At 42.6% G+C, this 27,100-nt stretch overlaps 1 protein-coding gene across 2 annotated transcripts in view; it reads left to right on the forward strand.

The window, feature by feature from the left end:
- Positions 1 to 27,100, forward strand: part of PELI2 (pellino E3 ubiquitin protein ligase family member 2) — an 88,082-nt gene that overhangs the window by 46,917 nt on the left and 14,065 nt on the right. For both annotated transcript variants that reach the window (XM_074996242.1, XM_074996243.1), the window contains exon 3: positions 26,921 to 27,022. In XM_074996242.1, the coding sequence (XP_074852343.1) occupies positions 26,921 to 27,022 (102 nt within the window). The remainder of the gene's footprint in view (positions 1 to 26,920; positions 27,023 to 27,100) is intronic.

Genomic DNA, 27,100 nt, shown 5'->3' on the forward strand with positions numbered 1-27,100 from the left:
GGTAGGAAAGGTTGGCTTGCTTGGTGACTCCCCATGGGAGTGTCAAATTTGACATATTAGCACTTGGTATGAACAAAGACAACAATTTATCTCAGGCATTGCAAGGACTGCTTCCCTTCCTTTGTTTGTAATGATCTCAGGCAAGACACTTAACATCCCCCCATCCCTCTTCCCCCTCCTTCAGTTCATGTATTTGCTTTGTCAGTTTTTATTGCAATATTTTTGGACCTCTGTACTATATATCAGTCTGGACTGGAAATTCTATAGATCTGAAGAAGTGGATCTGTCCCACTAAAGCTCATCACCTAATAAATCATTTTGTTAGTGTTTAAATTGCTCCATGACTGCTGTTTTGTTTTGTCCCTTCCCATGTGTTAGAGAGGTGTACAGGATTGTGTGTCAACTCTCCCTGTGTATGTGGGGTGTGTCACCTCTCCCCATATGAACCCAAAAGCCTTAAAACAAGGTGAATTAAAACTAATTCAGCTGCAAAGTGAAGTATTTCTTTAACAGAGGCTCAGTCAACTCGATGTTAATTTGAATATCTGTACTGTGTTGTTCCAGTTGATTGGCATTGAACTTGCTTAAATACATCTAATTTTACCAGGTGTCCTGTAATCACCATAGGGAAGTGTGGTCTACCTATTCCTATGGAATGAGGTGATGGAGGGATTAGCTGTTAAAGTTGTCTTAAACTACTGTTCAGATTTTCAACTAAGAGCATCTGAGTTTTACTTGGGCTGAACTATTACTGTCCAGGTCTTCTTTCTGAAGTCTTCACAGTCTGTATATACTGAAATGCTTTCTTGATACTTTTTTGCTTCAGCAAGAGACAACTTCCTGCTACTAAATTGTCTTAACCAGCCCAACAAACTCCTCAGAACTCTATCGTTGCAGGGTAACCCTTGGTGTATTTCAGTTCCCACTTCTCCGTCTGCATTGCCTTGCAGTATGTAGCCTGTGTCACTGGATACCTACAGAAATACCAATTCTGTTGTGTCTGAGGTGAAACAAACACCAACCTGTTAGTGAGGAAAGCATGCTTCACTTTAATATAGCAGCAGTGAGATAAATTTATAATAAAACAGGAAGAATTTTATTAGTAAAGAACTGAGAATAGAGATACCAAACAGAGATGATAGAAATGGAAGATTATAAATAATATTCACACTTTCTAGTGATTTAAAACTGAATGGGTTATAATCCTTATCTACAGTATTTGTCTTACTTACAGACATAACCATCCCTATATGGTTATGCAAAAAGCACGGACCTCTTTGTTTCCTTAGTATGAATAACAAGATGCCCTTTCTTTCTCTTTTTCCCTACATGTTTGTTGTCTTTGTGTTGTCTTTGCTTCAAGAGTCAGTATCTTCTGGTGTGCTGACACCATGCTGTTTCATCATTGTTTTGATAACTAGTGTTTACCTCCAAATGCAAATGAGCTGTCCGTGTTTTTTGATATCACCATGCTCAACTTACATGTAAGTGAATAGTCTCAGAGGGATATTTGTGTTAGTCTGTAGCTTCACAAATAACCAACAGTCCTGTAGCACCTTAAAGATCACCACATTTATTAGGTAATGAGCTTTCTTGTATAAGACCCTCTTACAGGACTGCTTGACATAGATAAACAGGTATTCCCTTATCTAGAATCAACTTAATTATATTCTGTACTCCAAGAACACATATATGTGTGCTGGAAATAAATCTTTATACAAAAACTGGTAGCAATAGCTTTCATGTGATACTTCACATCACACACTTTATCTATAAATACATTCACAACCACTAACTCATTGCCTAAGTGTCTGGAGTGTAAAAGATACAGTATAGTGGGCTTCCACCAGTTGGCATTGGAGAGCTCTTAGATCACATTAGTGTTTGATAGCTCTTCTAAAAGGAATCATATTTATTTTAGTTTCATGTACACACCGTACATGCCCTTATCGAAGCATTTGAAAGCTTGTTTTCTCTGTGTTCTAGATGAGGTTTAATATAGTGCTGTAAACCTATAGGTGAGGCAAGTGTCACATTTTACGCAAGTAAGAATAATATACAGTATAAGGAGAGCCATGCTGGGCCAGACCTAAGGTACATTGACCCAGTGTTCTGTCTTGCAGCTATTGCCAACCCGGGTACTTCACAGGAAATGAACGCAACAGGTAATTATCGTGCTCCATCCCCTGCCTGCTGTTCCCAGCTTTTGTTAAATTTCCCTGTCCATCTGTGCTAGTAGCTATTGGTAGACCTATCATCCATGAATTTATTTGTTTTTGTTTTTTTTGAACTCTGTTATAGTGTTGGCCTCAACAACGTCGTCTGGCAGAATGTTCCACTAGTTGACTGTGCATTACTGGAAGAAATGCTTCTTCTTGTTAATTTCATTTGGTGTCTCCTAGTTCTTGCTATAGAAAGGCATCAATAACACTTCTTTATTTACTTTCTCTTCACCGGGCATGATTTTATAGGTCTTTCATAGTTCTAGAAACATTTTTATCTATTTTCTTTAAAGCTTATAAATCCTCAAACAGCTAATTTGGTCAAATTCAATGATGTATTGCTAACTACACTATTAACTTATTGTGTTTCTGCATGTTTGGCTTTATTAATAGGGTAAGCAAAACACGAATTTAGTGCCAGCATCACAAATAGATTTTCTTGGTCTTCTGCCCTTGGCTTCAAAATGTTAGTATAATTTACACTTGGCTTCATTTACTCATAGATTGTTTTTGTGCAGTAGCCTTTCTTTGTAATATAATGAGATCAGATGAGACAAACAGATTGTCGGATGTTCTTGGAGTACTGAGAGGGATCTGACTTGTTTCAGTTCCATGTCTTTAGGAAAAGGCTACTTGGAAGAGCTTTAAGAGTCTATGTAAAGTAAACAAACTTAAGTACACCATATTTCTAAAAAACAAAAATGGGAGTGTCACATGAGCACAGTTAAATGTTTAGCTAAACCAAAATCAGTAATTGATACTTTTTTAAAAAAGTCTTACAGCACTGCCTAGAGATGTCAACCAGCATTGGATCTCAACCAGGCACTGTACAAAGTGAGAAGCAGTTTTTGCTCCCAAAGTGTTGGCAGCTAGATAGACAAGATGAGAGGGGAAACAACCCCTGCAGTGTGAATTAAAAAGTAAAAAGGCTAGTGACATGTGGACCTGGGTGGCTGAGAGCAGCTGTTTGTTCTCTCTGAGCCTTTGTCATCTTCATAAGTGAAATAGCTGCTAAAATCACCACTGCCGGTGGAAGATGCTGCCAGTTTCCCCTACCATCATTCTATGCTCATAATTACGTGAAGAATTTCCTCTTTGTTTCCTTAGTGTTGTGTATAAAACTGTCCACAAGCATCGTGAAATGGAATTGTTCAACATGCCATCACCAGCCCAAGCACTTTGCTGCAGTCCTGAGCCCCTCTTGGCTGCTGCTGGCCAAAGCTGAGCTCTCCTGCTGGCTTAAGGGTATACAGGAAAGGAGAGCAAACCCTAAGGGTGGAGAGTGGGTATGATGTGGCCTGGATCAGAGGAGACTTAAGCCTGCCTTGATCTTTGCTACTCGCCACACATCTGAATCTTAAATTGCGCTTTCTATGTAACTTTACTGACAATACCTTTTGTATATTTTATCTCTAACTGCTGCTGTTGTGGCCTTCAGGGTTTCCTCCATAATACGCGTGAGCCAGATAAACAGCTTTTGCTTTTTGAAAGTTCTGAGCTTTCAACTTCTGTTCTTAGCAGACTACAAATTAACACATAAAGACAGACATCAGCTGGATGGGATTGTTTTTGTTCTGTGTTTATGTGGTGGCCAAGTAAGGCAGGGGAATTAGTTAAGACGTTATCTTAAAGACAGAGACAATATATAGGAAAGGATGGAGGCAGCATAGAAAGGAACAGTGGAGTGGACTGGAAAGAAAAAGAGAAGACATTATTCACCACATACAGTTTCTTATATTCCCCCACACTTTTGCGGCAGAAAAACTGTTGGGACTCCTGGGCGTAAGAGAGACTCTATTTGGGAATATCTTCAAGAAACTCATTCCCTGAGTTAACAAGGAAAGGTGTTGAGGAGATGTAGGGCCTAGTTGCAAGAATGAAACATAAGTAAAACTGCTTATTGGAAGAAAATTGATTATTTATGTCTCTCTCTCAGCCTTTTTGTACGAATGTGATTTGACAAGTAAATTCCCACAGTACAGTAAACTCTGTTTTAACTGGCATTTAAGTTAGAGTGGTGCAATAAATTTGTTTAAGTTAAAGTAAATTTTAGTTATGTTTTCCAAGCACAGTACATGTACAGTGAAAGTTAAAATAGAGTACATAGTATTGTTTAGGTTAAAGATCAAGTACATTTTAGTTATGTTTTCCTTAAGTACAGTATAGTGAAACTATGTGCAAATAAATACAGTATAAGTTTACAATGTACAATAATACCATTTGTAAATAAAGTACTCTGCATACATTTTTGTTAATGTCTAATCTTGTTATTCTTGAGTATTATGCAGTGCTAGGTATACCTCTCTCTTATCCAGAATATTTGAACATCTGGCAACCTCCTGGCCCTGAGGCTGCTGGATATGAAAGAGTTTACTGTATTTGCTGTGTTGGATGTTGCTAGGGGAAAAAAAAAAAAGGAAAAGTTCAGTTTAGCTAATCCTTATGGCTCGTTTAGTTAGTTAACTAGGTTTAGACTCTGTCACTCAAATATTATAGTACAGAAAGCTGTAGTAAGAGAAATCTAGAGTTGCCCGTCACCAGAGAGTGTCATTTTCCTTAGATAATACATGCCCTTTATTTTGGAAAATCATGCCTGCAGACCATAATGATGATGCCTTAAGTCTATACCCTATTTTACTTCAACATAACCCAGCTTTTCCCAAGCAACTCCATTCTATACTTGTTTTTTCAAAAAACCAGAAGTGCCGGTGAGTTCAGTGGGACTTACTCCAAAATTAAGTGCACTCTAAGCACAGTCAGTTTTAGCTTTTTTGGTAACTTGATTTAAATCAGTTGATTTTGGTGATTTAAATTGATGCAATCAATTTATTTAAATAGACTTGATTTAAGCCAGTCGACCCTGCCCGTGACTGTTGCTGGAACACCTCTTCTGTGTTCCATAAACTCATACTCAGTGATTTTTGTTCTTTTACAGTGGTTCTCTGTTCTCAGTTCTTTATTTTTCTCAGCTTGGACTGTTGTAAATTAGTTGTGTGTAGTTGATGGTTCTTGTACTGTTGTTGGAATTCTGTGTGCTTCCAGTACTGGGACATGCCTCCATCTCCAGGTTTCAAGTGCCGTGCCTCCTGCAGCATGCTCATGCCTGTGGCTAGCCTGCATGCCAATTGTCTGAAGTGCCTGGGAGTGACTCCTATTGGGAACCTCTGCAGATCTGTTAAGACTTCTGGCTATTTGAGCATATCTGGTGCATCTTGAAGATCTTTGATGCAGGGACTCTCTCTCTTTGTGTTAGGCCAAGGGTCTGCAACCAAAATTGTGAGAAGAGACTTTTTTTTGTTTTTTTTTTTTTTTCAAATTCAGTTACAAAATCAATTCTTCAAGAGCCTCAGTGCATGTGAATACGAGACAGTCCTTAATGAATAAGATCAAACCCTACTGTTTATCACCCTTACTTTAAGAACAGTGCACACAATGATTTGTACGAGTTAGGAAGTTGTTACCCCCCTCCCCAGGCTTTACCCCTCTATCCTGCAAACCCACTCTCTATCCCCAAGATTAACCCTCCTGAATCTCAACCTCCTTCCCCACCCACAGGCTTAACTCCCCTCAGTGTGTGCAGTTCTGCTACTTTGGCAGCTGTCGCTTCCCCCCACTGCTCCCTACCATCTCTTCCTCCTTCCCAGCTTGGTTGTACGGCTCCAGTAAGGGCAGGCTTGGCTGTCCTCCCCCAGCTCTCGTGCTGGCTAAAAGCCCCTGTGTCGCCAGCTCCTTATGCTGGTCTATGTAGCCTGTTTAATGCCGGCAGCAGCCTCAGCTGGCAAGGAGATCTTGTGTGGCTATGTTAATTAGCCCTGGGATTATTCTAATTAGCAGCCATTTGCAATTGTGAGACTGCTCATTAGCATGAAGCTGCTGGCAGAACAGGTCAGCATAGCCCCAGCCTCAGACAACCATCATCCAGCATAGTCTGTCAAGCTCTCAAATGGAACCTGCAAACAAAACGCAAAAGAGGAAGATGTCGGACGTGAGAAAGATCTACTGAAATTGATGGGGTACTCCCAGGGTCAGCTAGAAGTTTTGTCCTGTGACAGAGTGAAGTGGTGGAGGCAGGTAGATGTCCTGTGTTCCACCTGAAGTAAGGCAAATGAGTCAACGCACTCTGCTGATGTAAGTTGGTTACAAGCTTTTGAGCTCTTCCCCAGGTCCTAGAAACTTAATAGTGTCACAGCAAAGTAATAGATGTAACAGATTAGTGTAGCATAAATAGTTAACAATTATTTCAAGGGGCATTCAAGGTGAAGTGGCTCATTAAACATGCCCCCCCCACCCTCCTGTATCTGGCAGATTTTAATTTTATAAATAAAAAATGCTAAACATGTGAAATCAGACTGTGCTTGCTGTCTTGAAAAATGTGCCTGTAGGCCATGAAAGTACTGCTGTTGCATGCTGTGCAAACACTATAAATGGAATAAATCTGAGATGGTCAAATCATTTGTGATTTGCTTGCATATGAAATTCTCTTGTAACTGACATGTTGCTACCAAGATTTCAGAGAATTGTCTTCAGAGTGGGGATAACTTTTTCTCTTTATTCACTGAGGACAAGGCAAAAATAAGGGGTTTAAGTTGCAACAAGGAAATGTAAGAGAGACATTAGGAAAATCTTCCTAACTGTAAGGATAGATGAGCTCTCCAACAGATTACCTAGGGAATCTATGGATCCATCATTGGAGGTGCTTAAGAACCCATTAGACAAACACTTGTCAGAGTTGATCTTGATCAGAAGTGGGAATCCTTTTTACAGTTTGGGGCCATACACTAGTGAGAAGCAAAAAGACCATAAACAAGCCACATACACACCTCACTTACCTGGTTCTCAACGACTTGCGGGAGGGATAACAAATGTAGGGGGAGATAGCTCAGTGGTTTCAGCATTGGCCTGCTAAACTGCCAGTCCCCCTCCACACATCTCACTGACCTGAATTAGGGTCACTGGCATTTATGTTTCAGCCTGTGGTGGGAGGTCTGAGGCTTGCTGTGGGCTGGCTCCAGGTAAGCCGGGATCAGACCCAGCCCACTCTAGATAAGTACTTAGTCCTACTTCAGTACAGGCAGCTGGACTAGTGGGCTTGCAAGGCTCCTTCCAGTCTTTCATTTCTGTGAGTCTATACTTATACAACCTAAGTGAGGTTTTTAACACATGATCATTGTAATTCACAAATTGGAAAGGCCTTTCAGTGCCTATCTGTAAACCAATAAAATGATGGAAAATTGCCAGTTTATGCACACTCTGGTTATACATGTGCATTACTAACAAAATAGAAATTACACATAGGAGGTGATTTCTGACCTTAAATGTTTGAACTATTCTGTTTATTTTTCCAGGTTGTACAGTTTTGACATTTCTTCTACTAAGGAGAAAAGTGTAGCACGCATGCTGAGCCTTATAGCTACTGTTTCTCAAAACTATTTTGTTTGTCATATTTCTCCTAATACGAGCTTCCAGCCAGATAGTGTCAGTCAGTCATCTCTGTGTCAAATGGCACATTTCTGAGCCTCACTTCCACCAATAAAATTGATCTGTTTCCTGAGGAGGGCAGAATTTAAACTATCATTCGTGTTGGCTGAATGTTTCATTTGCACTGGAATATGAAATGCCATTACTCCAGCCTAGCTGATCTGTTAGGTGTGCGTACCCTTGGGTTAAATACCTGTGGTTGGTCCATGTCAGCTGGCTTGGGCTTGGGCTCTGGAGCAGTTTAATTGCATTGGAGATGTTGGGCTTGGGCTGGAGACTGCCCTCTAGAACCTTGCCTGGTGTCAAAACCTGGGCTTGAGTTTGAACATCTGCGCTACAGGTGTGTAGTCCCAGAGCCTGCGCACTGTGATCCGAATCAGACGACAAGAGTCAGACATCTGTGCTTAATGCAGTGTAGACACACTCTTAGAGCGGTGGTCTCCAACCTTTTTAAGCACCCAAGTAATCTTGCCCTGCCTCCTGTCTCATCTCTGAGGCCCCATGCTGGTCAGTCTGTGGAGATGGGGTACATGGGGCAGGGGGAGGAGGGACACCTTAATGTCTGCACCGTCTTTTCTGCACAGCAAGCAGGAGGCTCCCAGGCCATAGCTCCCAGGCAGAGGGCAGGAGCAGTACAGCAGTGTGGGAAGAGGCAGCTGAAGTGCTGGCATTTGATAGCCTCTCAGGCTAACTTGTCAAAGGCCCCAAGACCTACCAGTAGGTGACCGCTGCCTTGAAAGGTGTCTTCCCTCCCCCCCTTCTTGCTTAAAGGCTAACTAAGGGGCTGTGCTCCCTGCCTGCTGCCCACACCAACCAACCACCCACCCGCTGCTTGCTACTCTCACCAACCACTCCCCCCCCCCCAACGCTCAGGGGGTCAGGAGCCAAGTGGCCAGTCCTGGCCTCCACTCTCCCCTGTATCCACCAGCTGGGTGGCAGAGAGATGCATTTGTTTTGTCATTCTGTTGCCCAGGAGGAAGTTTTATATAGAGAGAAGAAAAAACGCACTCTCTATGAGCATTCGTTAGAAAGCCCTGTGTATATAAACAGAAATTCTCTCGCATTGAATTACAAAACTGCACTTTTCTTTAACACAAGTTTTATAACTGACCCCAGTCCTGCAGTGCATTGCATGTGAGCACACTGCTGCAACCGCACTGCCCCATTTAAGTCAATGTTGCTCCTCCCAGATATATCCATTTCCTCTCACAAATACAGAATCAAGTAGTCTGTGATTATTTGCCATCATATGATACCATATAGGACAAATAGAACATAAAACAAGTAACATCCTTTATGAATATCTAAACTGTTCTTCAGAACTTCATGATGTCCTACTATAACCATTAATAATCAGCAGTGTTCCCTGCAAGCTGAATGCTTGGGTGGTCACCCAGGAGAAATTCAAATGCTGCACAGCTGATAAGCAGCGTGCCTGCAGCTGGTAGCATGTTTCTGTTGGTGAGCGCATCTACACGTCTTTGGTGCACATACCAAAATTTATTCAGCACATGGATTAAAAAAAAGAGGGAACGTTAATAATGTGCTTATATAGCAGTATTAGGCATTAAGTGATTAATTTAATAGATGTTCTGCTTCTGGTGTTGCTCAAGCGGTGATCGTAACAATGGAAATCTGTCACAGGATGCCCTGCCCCTTTTAAATAAAGCTGGGTCACCTGGGACTGCAAAAGATTAGGGAGAAGCAAGTAGAATGGAGGAAAGGGAAGAAATGTTTGGAGTGAGGCTGAAAGCAAGGAACCAGCACAGGGCCTAATCCAGCAGTCAGCAGCCTGGGGCTCTGGGACCACATGCAGCTCTTTAAGGAGTCATTTGTGGTTCCAGACGCTGCCACTGCTGATTCCTCTGCGGCTCCCTGCCCTGCCGCCACTGAAGCAGTAGAACTAAATTTAATTGGTTTAATGGCCAGCAGGGTGGCAGGAGGGATCCAGCCGTTAAACCAACTGAACTTAGTTCCATTATTTCAGTGGCAGCAAGGGAGGGAGCCGCAGGGAGCCCCTCGCTCGCCCTGCTACCCAAGTGGCCACACCCCTCTGGTGGATGTGGCTCAGCTCACCCATACCAGTGGAACACCTCCATGCCAGTCTTCCTTCCACTGGGTGCACATGGCTGCCCGCTGTAGGCTCCCCAGGCAGTGCCATGGGGGGCCAGTTTGAGGCTGAGAGGGGTTAATCCTGGGGATGGGGGACAGATTGGTGCTGAGCAATGTTGAGCTTGGGGATGAGGCAGTAAAGCTTGTGGATAGGTGGGTGGGTTTGGGGCTGACAGGGGCAGAGTCTGGGAATGGGGTATGTGTGTATGGAGGATTGATGCAAACATTGCTCCTTCCTCCGTAAGCGCCTGGTGGAGCATTTTCCTTGTCCTCATTTGCTCTCCAATCCAGGGACGTAAGTAACTTAAACTTTGTAACTGCTACAAATCATTGTGTATGTGTTTTTCTGAAAAGAGGGGTGATTAAAAAGTACAGTTTGACGTTATTTATTAAAGACTGTCTCATATTCACATGTATTACAGCTCTTGAAGTATTGATTTTGTAGCTGAATTTGAAAAAATGGCTCTTCTTGCTATTTTGGTTACAGGCCCTTGGCCTAGCTTGCTCCTGTGCTGGGGATTTGAAAGCTGGGGGCTAGTGGAACAGTGACAGAGCCTGCCTGCTGGCCTGTACAAGATAGGAGATTAGCATAAAAGGAGAATTGATGAATGATCCCCTGGTGATGGTGTTGCTGGGCACTCTGGCTGGAAGGACTGGGGATTGTTGAAGCATCAGCATCTCAGATCAGGCATTTGCATGAATGAGAATGGTACAGTAAACTATTACATATCTGGCATTCTATCATCTGGAACTCTCAAACAACCAGCATTATAACCATCAGTAAATTTTTTATTTTTTCCATATGTACAATATAGTGAAACTAAGCACAAATAAATACCGCGAATACCATATAAGTTTACAGTGTACTACTATTGTTGGTAAATAAAGTACTCTGCATACATTTTTGTTTGTTTCTCAATATTTAATCTTGTTTTTGTTGAGTGGTGTGCATTGTTAGGTACACCTCTCTATTATCCAGAATATTTGAATAGCCAGCAACCTCCTGGTCCTGGGGCTGCTGGGTATGAAAGAGTTAACTGTATCTAAAAGACTGATCTTCCTGGCAACTTCAACAGCAGTAGCTTTATTGTTTGCAGAACTAGTGTGGTGCAACTCTGTAAGCCATTTTCTCCTGCAAGTTCTATAATTCCCTGATCATATGCACAAATGGTAGTATTAGTGTTCTTTGTGCGGAATTCAAGTCAGATCTCAGTGCAGCTTCTATTGTCACATGGGATGTCCACAAGTAGCAAAATCTTTCTCCTTTCCTGGCCCAATTTTCAGTTCCAGTCCTTAAGCTGTTCATTGAATAGATACCTTGTCATCCAGGCAGATACATTTGCAGTGTTGTGGATTGGAAAATATCTCACATTTTAAAAACACTTTAGATTTTGATTTTTCCTGCTGAAGGAAAGGTCTTTTTTTCTTACCAGTCATGAATCAGATAACAAAAGAGTAATCCTGCCTTTAGACTGTTTTCCTCCTTTTTTTATTGTCTGATTTAAAGGTCAGAATGCCATCAGGCAGGTCTTGAAAGTAAATTACACTGCAGTCCAAATGTTTTCTTCAGCAAAGTCGCATCTCATTTTGATGCACTTGTTTTCTAACCATTCTTTATGTGACCTAATATCTGTGTCTTTTGGCTTTTCAATGCATTTTCTTAAAAACAATCTCCTTTTGTTTTTTAAAGCACTCAAGCCAATGCAGGCCTTTAAGTCTGTAATGCCCAGGGCCACTGCAAATTCTTCTGCTATCTGCATTACCTGTTAGTTGTCCATCCAGGGGTGCATTTTCTTTGTCATATCTGGCCCACTGTAAGTGATTCTTCATCTGTGTCTTGCCCGACCACCTGCCCTTTGTCTCTTTCATCTTGTATGACGCTCTCCCTGTCTTTTAGAATGTTTGTTTGTTTGACTATATAGGTTCCCCAGTTTTTGAGCTGTGGGTTGGGAAGACTATCGTAGGAGTCAAGGAGGCAGCATTATACGTCTGCAGGAGAGCTAACCTCTGTTTGTATTGTCTGACTGTTCCAGCTGTTCTTCATCAGTTAACAAAAGAGGAGGAAGCTAAAAAGACAAATGACGTACAAACTCAGGATGTCGCTAACAAATTGAACCAACATGATGAAAAGAATTTGTTTTTCCATTGCCTGTATACCTATGCTAGAACAATGCTACCAATGCTAGTAGAAGAAAAGGAGTTCTCTTAAATATTACACAGTTGGCATTACTCCGATGTGGTGGCATAACCTGCGTCATTGGAATGTTAAACTCATTGGCTGTAACTTTGGAAGAACTTCAGCATGCTGGTGTTAATTTGTAATGAATCTTGGAATAATAAAAAAAATTCTACAAGACTAGAAGAATGCTAGTGTTGTGCCAATGTACAAGAAAAGCAAATGAGATGACTGGGATAAAAATAGGCTAGTTAGCCTGACATCAATCCTAGACAAAACAAGGGAAAAGTTGCAATGGGACTCAGTTAATAAAAGATAGGAAAGTAATTACTGTCAACATAGTTTTATGGAAAATGGGTCTTGCCCAACAAACCTGGTTTTCATTGCTTGAGATTACAAGGTTAGCTGAAAAGGGTAACTGGGCATAGGTGATTGTACGTTAAACTGTAAGGTGTTTGTTTTCATATGCATAACATTCTGATTTTGAAAAATTAAAATGATAGTATCATTAGAGCTCATGTTAAATTGATAAAGAACTGGTTAACTGATCTCAAAGAAATCATCAGTGACAAATCATTACAGAGTGGAGGTGAAGTTCCATGGGGGATGGATCTGTTCATGCTACTACTCATCAGTGATGTGGAAGTAAATATTAACCATTTTAAATAAGCTGTTACAATTTGAAAATGACACCAATATATGGGGAATGGTTAATACTGGCAGCAGACATAGAAAGCAATTTGGGTCACTTGGTAACCTGAACCTATTTTTTTTTTTAAAATAAAACCCCTTTTAATAAAGCTAAATGCAAAGTTATACATGTAGGACAGGAGTCAGCAACTTGTGGCTCGGAGCTGCATGTGGCTCTTTAAGGAGTCATTTGCAGCTCCAGACCCTACTGCCACTGACTCCTCTGCCACTCTCTGCCCTGTCGCTGCTGAAACAGTAGAACTAAATGTAATTGATTTAACAGCCGGTAGGGCAGCAGGAAGAATCTGGACGTTAAACCAACTGAATTCAGTTCCATTAATTCATTGGTGGCAGGGCAGGGAGCGGCAGAGAGTCCCTCACTTGCCCTACTACCTGAGTGGCCACACCTCTCTGGTGGGTGTGGCTTGGCTCATCCCCACCAGCAGAATACCTCCACACCAGCCAGCCTTCTGCTGGGCACACGTGGCTGCCTAGCGTGGGCTCCTCAGCCAGTTTGTTCAGGTAAGGTTATTCTGAGGGCCTCTTGGGGTGAGTGGGTTAGTTCTGGGAGCCAGTCTGGAGCTGAGAAGTTAATCCTGGGTATAGGGTGGGTGGCAGGTTTGGGGCTGTGAGGGGTTAAGCCTGGTGATGGGGGACGGGTTTGCGCGATGTGGGAGAGAACTTGGGTATAGGAGCGGATTTGGGGGCTGAGGTGGGTGAAGCCTGGAGATGGGGGGTGGGTTTGTGGGCTGAGGGGAGGTAGGGCCTGGGAGTTGAGGGTTGATGTGAATGTTGTTCCTTCCTGCTTAAGAGTCTATCCACAGGTGCAGCATTTTCCTTGTCCTCATTTGTTCTCCAATCCAGGATTGAAAGTAATTTAAATTTTCTAACTGGTACAAATCATTGTGTGTGCACTGTTCTTAAAATAGGGGTGGTAAAAAGTATGGTTGGAGGTTATTTATTAAGGACTGTCTTATGTTCACATGCATTGCAGCACTTCAAGTATTGATTTTGCAACTGAATTTGAAAAAATGATTCTTCTTGCTGTTTTGGCTGCAGACCCTGATGTAGGATGTTAGAAGGCAGGCTGTGCCTACACAGTAGGGTACTGTATCCTGGAAAGTATTGACTCTGAAAAGGTGTGGAGAGGAAGTGGATGGAGGATGGGACAGGAGAAAGAAAAGGGGTAAGGTAGGATTGCTGCCCATTTGGGTTTTGGTGTCTTTCTGCGTCTGCGTGACAGATAGGGTTGACAGGTATCTGTGTTTTGAGACATGGCAACCCTAAATGGCACCGTATCCAAAAGGCTAGTTACAGCAGGGCAGGAGGATGTTTTGAGTCATTAACCCTCACTAACTCCTGCTTACCTGGGGCCACCCTCGACCTGCAGGCAGACTCTTTGAGATGATACAGTGAACAACATTGTGGGAAGAGGGGAAGAGAGGAGTAAACGATGGGGACAAGGCCTTGGGAGAAGAAGGTGGAAAAGGGGGATGAGGTCTGGGGGGAAGAGGCAGAGCAGTGGTAGGACTTTTGAATGAAGAGGAGGGAAAGAGGTGGGAACCCTAGATTAGGTTTTGGAGTCAATTTAAAGAAATCAGGAGTTAAACTATATTAAAAAGGTTGGCAGGTAACTTGAGCTCAGTGCGTTGTATATATTCTGTGCTTTAGCTGTTCCATCTGGTTTAATCAGTCGTCTCTAAGCACTGCCTGCTGAGGGCACAGATGAGGCTCCTATGCACTGCAGTAGTACAAATAATAAATAACAGTAACCTGCACCACTCTGAGCAGAGCACTTTGGGTGGGACAGTTCCTCTATGTTAGCCACAGGGCCCAGAGCAGCCTGGAGGATTACTGGGGATGAGGAGGGGTTGATGTGGTGTGGCAGCAGGGGTCTGGCCCCACCACTTCTCTGCAGTGGAAGTGGAGTGACCCAGTTGGCTGTTCTTCACCACCACCATCTCTCAGCCAGGTTGCTCTGCTTCACCACAGCAGCAGAAAGCAGAGCCACCCAGACCCAGCCTGTTGTGTGCTGCTCCCCTGAGCAATTCAGGGCTTGGGGAAGCACAGAATGCTCTGCTTCCCACTGCTGTGCTGAGTGCGTGGGGGTCCAGCCCGTTTGCTGTCCTGTACCAGTCCCCCCTCCCTCCTCAGGGTCACTTCTCTCAGGGACGGGGTGCAATAGGCACAGAGCGGGGGTGGAGCCTGGTGTGAGTGGATGGTTACCCCCAGCCCCTTTTCCTCACTAGGGACTACTCTGCTCCTGAGATATAGGGGTGTAGTAGTGAAGTTCTTATACAATTAAAGTACAACTAAGGGCAGTTTACATGGTGAAGTAATGTGTAGTATGTCAGGGTGTGAATCTCAGCCTTTGAAGTGGGAGTACTCCTAGCCCATGGTAGCAGGATCCACATGGGCAGCTAGCACATGGCAGACCTCGCACATTGGAGATTTGTCCTGTGACCTGCTGCAAGCTGTATTTTTCTGTAGCTGCAAATAAGTTGCCTGGTATGTGTCAGTGAATCAGAAGCAGAACTACCAATGGTTAGGGTCTTGGCATTAACTTAGGGGGTGCGGGGTGGGCAGCATGTGGCTCAGTTTGCTGCACAGAAACTCACATCTTTTGCTTACATTAAGGCAGTGTTTCCCAAACTGTGTTCTGTGGAGCACTAGTGATAACAGCACAAACGGAAGAAAGGTGCCGATACTCTGTTCCAGTGCATTCTGCCAAAAAAAAAAAAAAAGAGCCCTGGATAGTGCACACAAACAGTCTGCTCTGTCTTGCACTTAGCTGTGATTCTAGGATTTAGCCATGATTTTTTTCCCCCCAGACATGAAGAGCTGTGTATGTCTTGAGAGCTTGTCTCTCTCCAACAAAAGTTGGTCGCATAAAAGATATTACTTCACCTGTCTTTGGGTCTCTTATTATGAAGCTAGCAGCGAACAACTTCAGCCTTGTCTACACTGGCAAGGTGTAGCACAGTAAATCAGAGTGGTCGGAGACTCTCTTTTGAGGGGGACGGAGGCACTCATCTGTCGCCCTGACATTTCGTCTCGGGAGGTATGTTGCCTGCCTGGGGCTCGTATCCGAGATGTTACAGAGGCATTGTTGAGGATTGTCCGGCCCTCAGACTACTATCCCATGCTTCTCATCCATGTGGGCACTAATGATACTGTGAGGTGTAATGCTGAGCAGGTCAAGAGTGACTACAGGGCTCTGGGGGCACAGGTGAAGGGGTTTGGGGTGCAGGTTGTATTCTCTTCAATCCTTCCTGTTGCGGGTAGGGGCCCGGGCAGAGACAGGTGCATCCTAGAGGTGAATGCCTGGCTGCGTTGATGGTGTCGCCGGGAAGGCTTCGGTTTCTTCAACCACGGGATGCTATTTCAGGAAGGACTGCTAGGCAGAGATGGTGTTCACCTTTCGAGGAGGGGAAAGACCATATTCGGACACAGACTTGCTAACCTGGTGAGGAGGGCTTTAAACTAGGTTTTCCGGGGACAGGGGAGCAAAGCCCGCAGGTAAGTGGAGAACATGGAAACCTGGGAGATGGGTCGGAAGTAGGAGGGAGCATGGGCAACAATGTCAGAGTAAAAAGAGGGCCAGGAAAAAACTGGGGGGAAAGTTCAAATCAATATCTAAGATGCCTGTATACCAATGCAAGAAGTAGGGGTAATAAGCAGGAAGAACTGGAAGTGCTAATAAAAAAATACAACTATGATATCATTGGCATCACAGAAACTTGGTGGGATAATACACATGATTGGAATGTTGGTATTGAAGGCTACAGCCTGGTTAGGAAAGATAGACAGGGAAAAAAGGGGGGAGGTGTTGCCTTATATATAAAAATGTACACACTGGGACTGAGGTGGAGATGGACATAGGAGATGGACTTGTTGAGAGTCTGTGGGTTAGTTTAAGAGGGGTAAAAAACAAGGGTGATGTCCTGTTAGGAGTCTACTACAGGCCACCTAACCAGGTGGAAGAAGTGGATGATGCTTTTTTTAAACAACTAACAAAATCATCCAGAGCCCAGGATTTGGTGGTGATGGGGGACTTTAACTATCCAGATATATGCTGGGACACTAATACAGCGGGGCACAGACTATCCAATAAATTCTTAGACTGCATTGGAGACAATTTTTTATTCTAAAAAGTTGAAAAAGCCACCAGGGGAGAAACTGTTCTGGATTTGATTTTAACAAATAAGGAGGACTTGGTCGAGAATTTGAAAGTGGGAGGCTGCTTGGGGAAAGTGATCATGAAATCAGAATTCACAATTCTAAGGACTGGTAGGAGGGAAAACAGCAAAATAGAGATGATGGATTTCAGGAAGGCAGATTTTGGTAAACTCAGAGAGCTGGTAGGTAAGATCCCATGGGAGGAAAAACTGAGGGGAAAAACAACTGAGGAAAGCTGGCAGTTTTTCAAAGAGACATTATTAAGGGCCCAAAAACAAGCTATTCCCCTATGTAGGAAAGATAGTAAATATGGGCAAAGACTGCCTTGGCTTAACAAGGAGATCCTGCATGATCTCAAACTAAAAAAGAATCCTATAAAAATGGAAACTAGGACAAATTACAAAGAATGAACATAGGCAAATAACACAGGAATTCAGGAGTAAAATTAGAAAGGCTAAGGCACAAAATGAGCTCCAACTAGCTACAGGCATAAAGGGTAACAAGAAGGCCTTTTACAAATATATTAGAAACAAGAGGAAGACCAAGGACAGGGTAGGGCCATTGCTCAGTGAGGAGGGAGAAACAGTAATGGGGAACTTGGAAATGGCAGAGATGCTTAATGACTTCTTTGTTTCGGTCTTCACAGAGAAGTCTGAAGGAATGCGTGACATAGTGAATGCTGGTGGAAAGGGGGTAGAGTTAGTTTTTGAAATAAAAAAAGAACAAGTTAAAAACCATTTGGAAAAATTAGATGTCTGCAAGTCACCAGGGCCTGATGAAATGCATCCTAGAATCCTCAAGGAGCTGATAGAAGAGGTAGCTGAGCCATTAGCTCTCATTTTTGGAAAGTCATGGGAGACAGGAGAGATTCCAGAAGACTGGAAGAGGGCAAATATAGTGCCAATCTACAAAAAGGGGAACAAGAACAACCCAGGAAATTACAGGCCAGTCAGCTTAACTTCTGTGTCAGGAAAGGTGATGGAGCAGGTAGTTAAGGAAGTCATCTGCAAGCACTTGGAAGGTAGTAAAGTGATAGGGAACAGCCAGCATGGTTTTGTAAAAAAACAAATTATGTCAAACCAACCTGATAGCTTTTTTTGACACGATAATGAGACTCGTAGATAAGGGAGAAGCAGTGGATGTGGTATACCTAGACTTTAGTAAAGCATTTGATACGGTCTCGCATAATATTCTTATCGACAAACTAGGCAAGTCCAACTTAAATGGGGCTGCAATAAGGTGGGTGCATAACTGGCTGGCTAATCGTACCCCGAGAGTAGTTGTTAATGGTGCTCAATCCTGCTGGAAAAGCATAACGAGTGGGGTTCCGCAGGGGTCTGTTTTGGGACCAGTTCTGTTCAATATCTTCATTAATGATTTGGATATTGGCATAGAAAGTACGCTTATTAAGTTTGCAGATGATACCAAGCTGGGAGGGGTTGCAACTACCTTGGAGGATAGGGTCATAATTCAGAATGATCTAGATAAATTGGAGAAATGGGCTGAAGTAAACAGGATGAAGTTTAATAAAGATAAATGTAAGGTGCTGCACTTAGGAAGAAATAATCTGTTTCACACATACAGAATGGGAAAAGACTGTCTAGGAAGGAGTACAGCAGAAAGGGACCTAGGGGTTCTAGTAGATCACAAATTAAATATGAGTCAACAGTGTGATGCTGTTGCAAAAAAAGCAAACATGATTCTGGGATGCATTAGCAGGTGTGTTGTGAACAAGACATGAGAAATCATTCTTCCGCTCTACTGTGCGCTGCTTAGGCCTCAGCTGGAATATTGTGTCCAGTTCTGGGCACCCCAATTCAAGAAAGATGTGGAGAAATTAGAGAAGGTCCAGAGAAGAGCAACTAGAATGATAAAAGGTCTGGAGAACATGACTTATGAAGAAAGGCTGAAAGAATTGGGCTTGTTTAGCTTGGAAAAGAGAAGATTGAGGGGGGACATGATAGCGGTTTTCAGATATCTTAAAGGGTGTCATAAGGAGGAGGGAGAAAACTTGTTCTTCTTGGCCTCTGAGGAGAGAACAAGAGGCAATGGACTTAAGCTGCAGCAAGGGAAGTTTAGGTTGGACATTAGGAAAAAGTTCCTAGCTGTCAGGGTGGTCAAGTATTGGAATAAGTTGCCAAGGGAGGTTGTGGAATCTCCCTCGCTGGAGATATTTAAGAACAGATTAGATAGATGTCTATCAGGGATGGTGTAGATAGTGGTCGGTCCTGCCGTCAGGGCAGGGGACTGGACTCGATGGCCTCTCGAGGCCCCTTCCGGTCCTAGTGTTCTATGATTTAGGAAAAACGGCAGTCTGTGTTATCCATTGGTGGCTGGGTTCTCTCAAATACCCCCTCCCTCCCCCACACCTTAAATCACATGCATTATCAAATTCTACAAAAATGGAGCAAGTAGACTTTAGTAGCCTTTATAGGCAGATGGTAGGGATTCATGACTTCACCAGCCATGTGTAAGTTGGACTACTGCACAAAAATTGCAGATGTGTGGTGAGCACAAGGCAAGAAAAGTTGTAAATTGTGAGTGAGTTCTGTGGAAAATCCAGTATTAAGGGGTGTAAATAACCTTTTTTAAAGACAAATGTTTCCATCCTAGAATAATCATAGGAGCAGGGAAGTGGAAAGAAGTGGAGAAACTGGTGGGGGGAGGTATTCTAGCTAGGGTTGTCTGGTATCTAATTGCTCAAACCTGAATGCCCTGCCCTCTGCTCTGAGAATCTGCAACCACTCACTTCATTCCCCCCTTGTGCTGGCACTTGCTCTTACACACTTTCACTTTCACTAGGTTTGAATGTCGAAAGGGACTCCAGGCTGAGGTCAGGAGTTGAGGTACACGGGGATGAGGGCTCCAGCTGAGTATGTGGTCTCTAGGGTGGGGCCAGGGATAAGGGTGTAGGGTGCAGGAAGAGGCTCAGGCTTGAGGTGCAGGATGCAGGCTCTGGGAGGGAGTTCTAATGCAGGAGAGGGTTCTCACTGGGTGCAGGGGTTGAAGTGCCAGGCTCTGGCTGGACAGCCTCCGGCTGGGCATCATTTATCTCAGGTGGCTTCCAGAAACAGGCTGCATGTCTGTCTGTTTCATCTGCCTCCTGTATGATGGAGGCCAAGAGGTCTCTGCTACTGGCTTTGCCTGCAGGTGCCACCTCCACAACTTCCTTTGTCCAGGAACTGCAGAGCTGGCACTTGAAATGTGGGGCAGTGTGTGGAGCCCCACTGCTGCCTCTGCTCTGAGGAGCCAGCTGCTTCCAGGAGCCACACGTCGCCAGGTCTGGAAGGGAGTCTGCTTTAGCCTCACTGTGCCGCCAAACAAAATTTTAGTGGCCCAGTCAGCAGTGCTGGTGGGAGCTGTGGGTCCCTTTTCAACCAGGAATTCCAGCAGCTTTAATTTTAGCTAATACCAACTGCTTCCATTTGCCAGAGATTTTGCTGAAGAATTGTTTTGCAGTCACTGGGCTGAGGTGGTCTTCAGGGCAGTAAGTCAGTTTCCTTGCAAGTAGTTATGTCTGGTATGACATTTAAAGCGACAGTGATAAACCCCATATGTGATTCAGATGGGCAAGCTCGCCTCATTGGGTACCTAGCAATGTACTGCGGTGATTAAGTAATGGATTTTCAGTTCCTTTAACTGGATTCTGTCACGTAAAAACCCCCTGATGACGACTCCAAAGGAATGTTGTGTTCAGCACCTTTGTAGTTCTCTGCAACAGTAGAGCCTGTAACATCAATATGAAAACCGTTCTTTAAGGAAACACAATATTGTCAAAAAAACTGGTTGAAAGTCCTTTTTAGCCACATTTGTCCCTTTGAACGTAGCCTCCTGTGCATCGTTTGTATCATATGGACAGAGAGTCAGCTTTCGTCCTGATGCAACTTACAGCAGGACTGTGTAACTGGCCCAGAAACTGAAAAAATATATTCCATTTACAGTCTTTCAGATTAAAAGATTTCTTGCATGATTTTAACTATTAGCGTTATCATTTGGATTTAGAAAAATGACCATGAGCTTAACTGAAGTCTCTTCAGTAAATGTTAAACAAATGCACAGATTTTTTTCCCTCCATTTTAACAGAAATTTGCCTGGTTCCGCACGTGTTTCCTGTCATGAAAATGTTCAATAAATATGACAATAAAAAAAACAAAACCACAGCTTAGCCTTTGTCTTGGGCTTTGTCTACATTAAAAGTTGAGTGACACAACTTCCACTGCTGACTGGTGCTTAACTTCCCACCCCCGTCCCCAAGACAAAAGTTTTGCAGAGCATTGTCAGCAGGCATGCCGTGCCCTCCTATCAACTGCTAACCCTACTGAGAGGGACTGGAAGCATTTTCTTTGCAAAAGTGGAGACAAATAGCGTTTACACTACTGACTTTTAGCAACACATAGTGTAGACAAAACTTAAGTGGCCTTTCCTTTTTCCTGTCTGGATTTACTAACCCTTTGACTTGGGCCAATCTCATGAGTGTTCCATGTTGTTCATTTAGCTGTTGATAGGCAAATGTTGACAGTTGAGAGGTTAAAAGGTGAGGAGGTGTGAGTGCAGATACCCAGATAAAATGTGCTCGGTAGGCTGAAATTCATTAAGCTTAAAGACCTTGTTGTAATCCTAATGTAAATGCTCACGTGTCCTGTTTATAAGGAAACAAAATAAGATGAAATGAGCTGATATGCGACAGAATAGGAAGCAGATGGAAACTTTTTAAATATCTGTGACTCAGATTTTGGTGGTCGATGTGGACACTTTTCTCTTCCCTCTCCATGCGTACAAAGGCCATGAAGTTTCCATTACAATGTTCTCTTTTGTGTCAGCTATCATGTCAATATATGTTTCCAGCTTTACTGAAGCCTAGTGCTTTAAAATCAATAATTCTGGCTATTTAATTGATGTTTAGTTTTTTACATTAACCCATCAGTCTTTGGGTATAAATAGTATGATTGTGTGAACTGAAAGGGATTTTGTTTGAAAACTTCTCAGACTTGGTAGAAGGAGGCAGTCCTACCAGCAGGGGTCTGGTATACAGGAAGGGGTGCCAGGGGTTAGGGCTGTGACATAGGGCAGGAGCGGGTTGTGACCTGGGACAGAGGACTGGGGTTCAGGAAGGGATAGAGGGGTTTGGGTTGCAAGCTAGGGTGGGCCCATTGTGACCAGGGATTGGGGTGCAGAGTCTGGGAGGGAGTATAGGTGTAGGAGGAGGGGCTTAGAGTTGTGTGCGGAGGGGTCAGAGAGTTGGGAGGAGAGAGGGCTGGAGTGTGAGAGGCAGTTTGGAAGACTTACCTGGGCAACTCATGACCAGCAGCCCTGCAAGGCCCTGAAACAGGGTCTCTACCTGCTGCAGCCCCAGACCACTTGAAACTGCTCCCAGTTCCAGGTGGCTCTCTGCTCCAGATGCCGGAGGGGAAGGAAAAGGCTTCATATGCTGCTCTTGCTGTTTTCCTCCCTCCTTCCCCATCTCTCTTGCAAAATCTCCGAGTTCCTGTTGGCCAGAAACCATAAGCCACTAATGGGAGGTGAGATGTTTTGCAAGGAGGTGGGAACAACATGCGAAGCCTCCTTGTCTCTCCTGGCATGCAGATCAGAGAGCTACAGGGAGCAGTCAGCCACTTAGAGCAGTCAGCCACTGCTTTGTGCCTGAGGTGACCTGTGGGCTGGATCTGGTGGCCTGGTGGAATACCCCTTGCCCGCTCCTGTTCTAGAAGGTATTGAGGTGCTGCACTAGTGACAATTTTTTTGGGTAGTGAATTGACCAACTTTTGTTGCAATTTTATCACAGGTCTTGTGATATTTAGTGTGTTTTCTCAAAACACCAGTTCATGGAGCACTACAATTACATCACAATCTCAACTGTATTTGTATTTTTTTAAATGAAATAAACTTCTTGTCCTTATGGTTGTGATGGAAAGCTGGAAACCACAAACCACAAAGGCTAATAAAATTAATACAATTGAAGTATGTTTGGCTTAAAATAACAAGATTTAAAACATTCTCACGGTGCTCTTTTAGAAGGCTTTGGTATTGATAATACTGTCATGTGACTGTAGGGGTAATTTGGGATTGTGTGATTTGAGATTTGTTTTTTAATTGTGATATTAAAACTTTTCATCAGCTGGCAGTGTCATATTGCCATCTGACCATCTTACCTGGTTGCTCCCCTTCTTCTCTCGCCCTTTCCTGTGTCCTGTACTGTTTCTCTGTCATTTGTTTCTTGGGCTTTGTGTGCACTACCCAGTTTTTAGCTACTGTGCCTGTGGCCAAAATGTGGGCAGTGTAAATGGTGTTTATTGGCACTCTTGTGAACAAAAAACATCCATCCTCATAAGCAGCAGTACTGTTGAGTTTATGTACCGTACCAGTGAACAATTGCCAGTATGGCAAAGCCTTGGCTTAAGTGCAAGGTGTTAGAAAGGTATGGTCTCTACTTTCCTGTGCTTGTACTGTGCCGGATGCACTAGATGCTTCTAGAAACAAATAATATGTATTTTAATTCTTGGACTTTACAGTTTTACTTTAGTGGCCAGTTTCTTTTTAAAGCAAGTCATAAAAACTGCATATGAAATTTATTTGAACCTAGCGAGTACCTGGGGAAAGTGTCTTCTTACACTCTTTGAAAAATGTCTTAGTATTTTGAAACGCAATTATACAATACCAGGAAATGCATTGTTAAAGTCATAATATTTAAAGACAGTTTTAAAGACGAAGCGGGAGTAAAACCCTGTGATATAACAGATTGGAAAAGGTGTTCTTTTTTGGCTAGATATAGTACTTCATATGTCTTCCATTTCTCACACCTTAAGAGAATGACAACCTTTGGCAATATTAATGATTTTTTTCTAAAGCATAGAAGCATAAAGTCATTTTAGGTAAACCAACTTACAAAGTAGTTAGTATATGAGTCTAAGATAAAGCATCTGCAGCTTAGATCACTTAGTAAATTGCTAAGGGGGCCCACATGAGAATAGTGAAGTTAAAGCCATAATCCATTAATGAGTGTGTGGTATGGGATTCATTGGAATATGGTGATATTAATGAAAGGCTTAATATTAAAGTGCATACATCAGAAAGATTAGTTTTTCAGGTTGCATTACACTGCTTACTGACTAGTATGGGCTTCACTCTAATGGCTAGAGGAATAGAGAGAAAAATACTTTATTGGCAAGTCCTGTCCTAGTGATCTCTCCCACTGCCTGATAATGTATTGGTTAACGTCAGTCTTAAAATGATCAGACATGCTAATGTAGCCAAAATACCGATTAGATTTTTGCAATCTATGTCACATAATTAGTACCTGTAAAGATCCGTAGTAAGTTATGGAAGTAGAAAACATTAGTTACATTGACATTGGTAGACTGTTATGCTGAAAGGGTAGTGGGGGGAGGGAACAACCCTCCCAAAAACAATCCTCCCCCAAATAATAATTGACTAGTGTAACCATCTAAGCTTAGAGTTCACTTGATTTGTTCTTTGATTTATAGAGAGCCCTATATAAAGAGCCCATTAGCTCTGAGGCAGATAGGACTTGTATTCTAGAATTGGTTCCAGAGTTGATAATTGATATTTCCAACCCCCTATTAATGTTTTCATATATTTATATACTGACTTTGTCTTAACGTTTGTAAATTTGCTTATATATATTAAACGTTGCTCTTTCTGGTTAAAATTATATAAATGTTGTTACATATGCTGTTTTCACTGTATTATTTATACTTCAATAGCACATAGAGACTCTAGTCAGGGCTCAGAACCCTATTGTGCTAAATAGGGTTCTGTGTAAGAGTGCCCCAATCCAAACAGTTTACAAGCTAAGTCCCAGTCCTGTAGTTTTTGACATGCTGACAGACAGCTGACTTATATATAGGTTGCAGCAACCCCCTGCCCATGGGCTGCTAGAGCCCATACCACTTAACTGGTTTAACTTTAACATCCCAAATATGTGGGTTTTTTTTTTTGTTTTGTTTTGGGTTTTTTTATATATTTTTTATGTCTGAAATTTTACTTTGCTCCATTTCCTCGTTGTTTGTCTTTTTCAGGCCTCTAATGGTACTGCAAAATTCTCTTTGTAGTTCATATAATTTAATTCTGTGGCTTTGGGTTAGATTAGACTGTCTCAAGCCGTGTCTACACGTGCACGCTACTTCGAAGTAGTGGCACTAACTTCGAAATAGCGCCCGTCATGGCTACACGTGTTGGGCGCTATTTCGATGTTAACATCGACGTTAGGCGGCGAGACATCGAAGCCGCTAACCCCATGAGGGGATGGGAATAGCGCCCTACTTCGAAGTTGAACGTCGAAGTAGGGACCGTGTAGTCATTGCACGTCCCGCAACATCGAAATAGCGGGGTCCGCCATGGCGGCCATCAGCTGAGGGGTTGAGAGACGCTCTCTCTCCAGCCCCTGCGGGGCTCTATGGTCACCGTGTGCAGCAGCCCTTAGCCCAGGGCTTCTGGCTGCTGCTGCGGCAGCTGGGGATCCATGCTGCATGCACAGGGTCTGCAACCAGTTGTCGGCTCTGTGGATCTTGTGTTGTTTAGTGCAACTGTGTCTGGGAGGGGCCCTTTAAGGGAGCGGCTTGCTGTGGAGTCCGCCCTGTGACCCTGTCTGCAGCTGTGCCTGGCACCCTTATTTCGATGTGTGCTACTTTGGCGTGTAGACGTTCCCTCGCAGCGCCTATTTCGATGTGGTGCTGCACAACGTCGATGTTGAACATCGACGTTGCCAGCCCTGGAGGACGTGTAGACGTTATTCATCGAAATAGCCTATTTCGATGTCGGCTTCACGTGTAGACGTAGCCTCAGTGAGGTAAAGTCACTGAAAATTGTTATATCTGAAGCAATAAAGAAAATATACTAACTTGTTCAGTATAACTGTCCCTTGTCAGAATGGATACTTGTCATTTTGTAGATCAAGAGAAATATGAATAAATCACCAGTGTCATAGTCAATCTCTTTAAAAATCAGTTGATATAATTAATTATGGCATTATCTTGTAGTGTTGAAACAATGTTGAAGTTGGGTGTTAACAGACTCAGATTTCCATTATATTGTTACATGTACTCTGTACTGCAGAATTTCTATTTATAGATGCATCTACATACTGAATAACTATTAATTCTGCAGACAGTGCTGATCTCAGTAACTTGAGCTGAATTGTTCTGTCTTTAAAAACTAAAAAAAAAAATAGAATTAATCTGGAATGAGTTAATGTTGGCTGTTTTTTTTTTTTTAAGATGTAATTATTAGATTCTAATAGTCTTGAGTCATTGATACTTGGTACTTCACTTTCCGTGGTATCCCCTTCTGAAACTGAGAGAAGTTAAATTAAATTCTTAATATAGTGCTTTGAAAAATGAGGCTGAAAAGTGATATGAATACATCAAGTATTATTTGCATTGTATGTTCTTTAGAAATTATGAAATTTATATGCAGTTAAAGCAGTCTTCTGTTATCTGTCAGACTTGATTTTTCTTTTTTTTTAATAATGGTTATGTTGCATATTCAGTGTAATGCTATTCTGGTGAATTCAGAAAGCTTGAAAATAATTTTATTTCAACAGAGTTACTATTTTAAACTTTGTATATATAAAAAGTGGATTACTGATGCTATTTAAGCTTCAGAGAACTCTTGCGAAAATTAAATAAATTACAAAATAATCCTTGTATAAGTATAATGGCTACGTTTGTTGTTTTTCTGCAAAGGAAGATGGAGTGGGGTATATGGATACCCGAATTCTGAGGTGTGGTAATTTTATGCCCATGATGAGTTTTAGAATTGAATGTGATACATTGGGGATCTAAATTTCTGAAATATTAGGAACACTTGTCTTAAAATACTTAGGGAGCAAAGAGATACAGTTCTTGAATCAGAAAAGCTATTTTAAGAGCTCAGGGATTTGTTTGTGTATTAGTTTACTCAGCCTTGAAATAAATGTTGTAATATACTGTTTTTTTATTTTCATGATTATTGTGAGGTACTTATATAGTGAAATGAGTTTAGTTATAATGTTTCTCAATCTTATATTAAATGGAAATATTTTTCTTTTGTTGTTCTTGTTCAACAGGCCATCAGCTGTAAAGGTCAGCACAGTATCTCTTATACATTATCCAGAAACCAGACAGTTGTTGTGGAGTATACACATGATAAAGATACAGATATGTTTCAGGTAAGACTCTGCTTATTAAAATAGTATACATGTTTGTTAGGCAGCCTCTGCAAGCAACCCCAAGTGCTGGATAACTGG

This window comes from Carettochelys insculpta, chromosome 6 (genome assembly GCF_033958435.1).
Source record: "Carettochelys insculpta isolate YL-2023 chromosome 6, ASM3395843v1, whole genome shotgun sequence".
Taxonomy (NCBI): Eukaryota; Metazoa; Chordata; order Testudines; family Carettochelyidae; genus Carettochelys; species Carettochelys insculpta.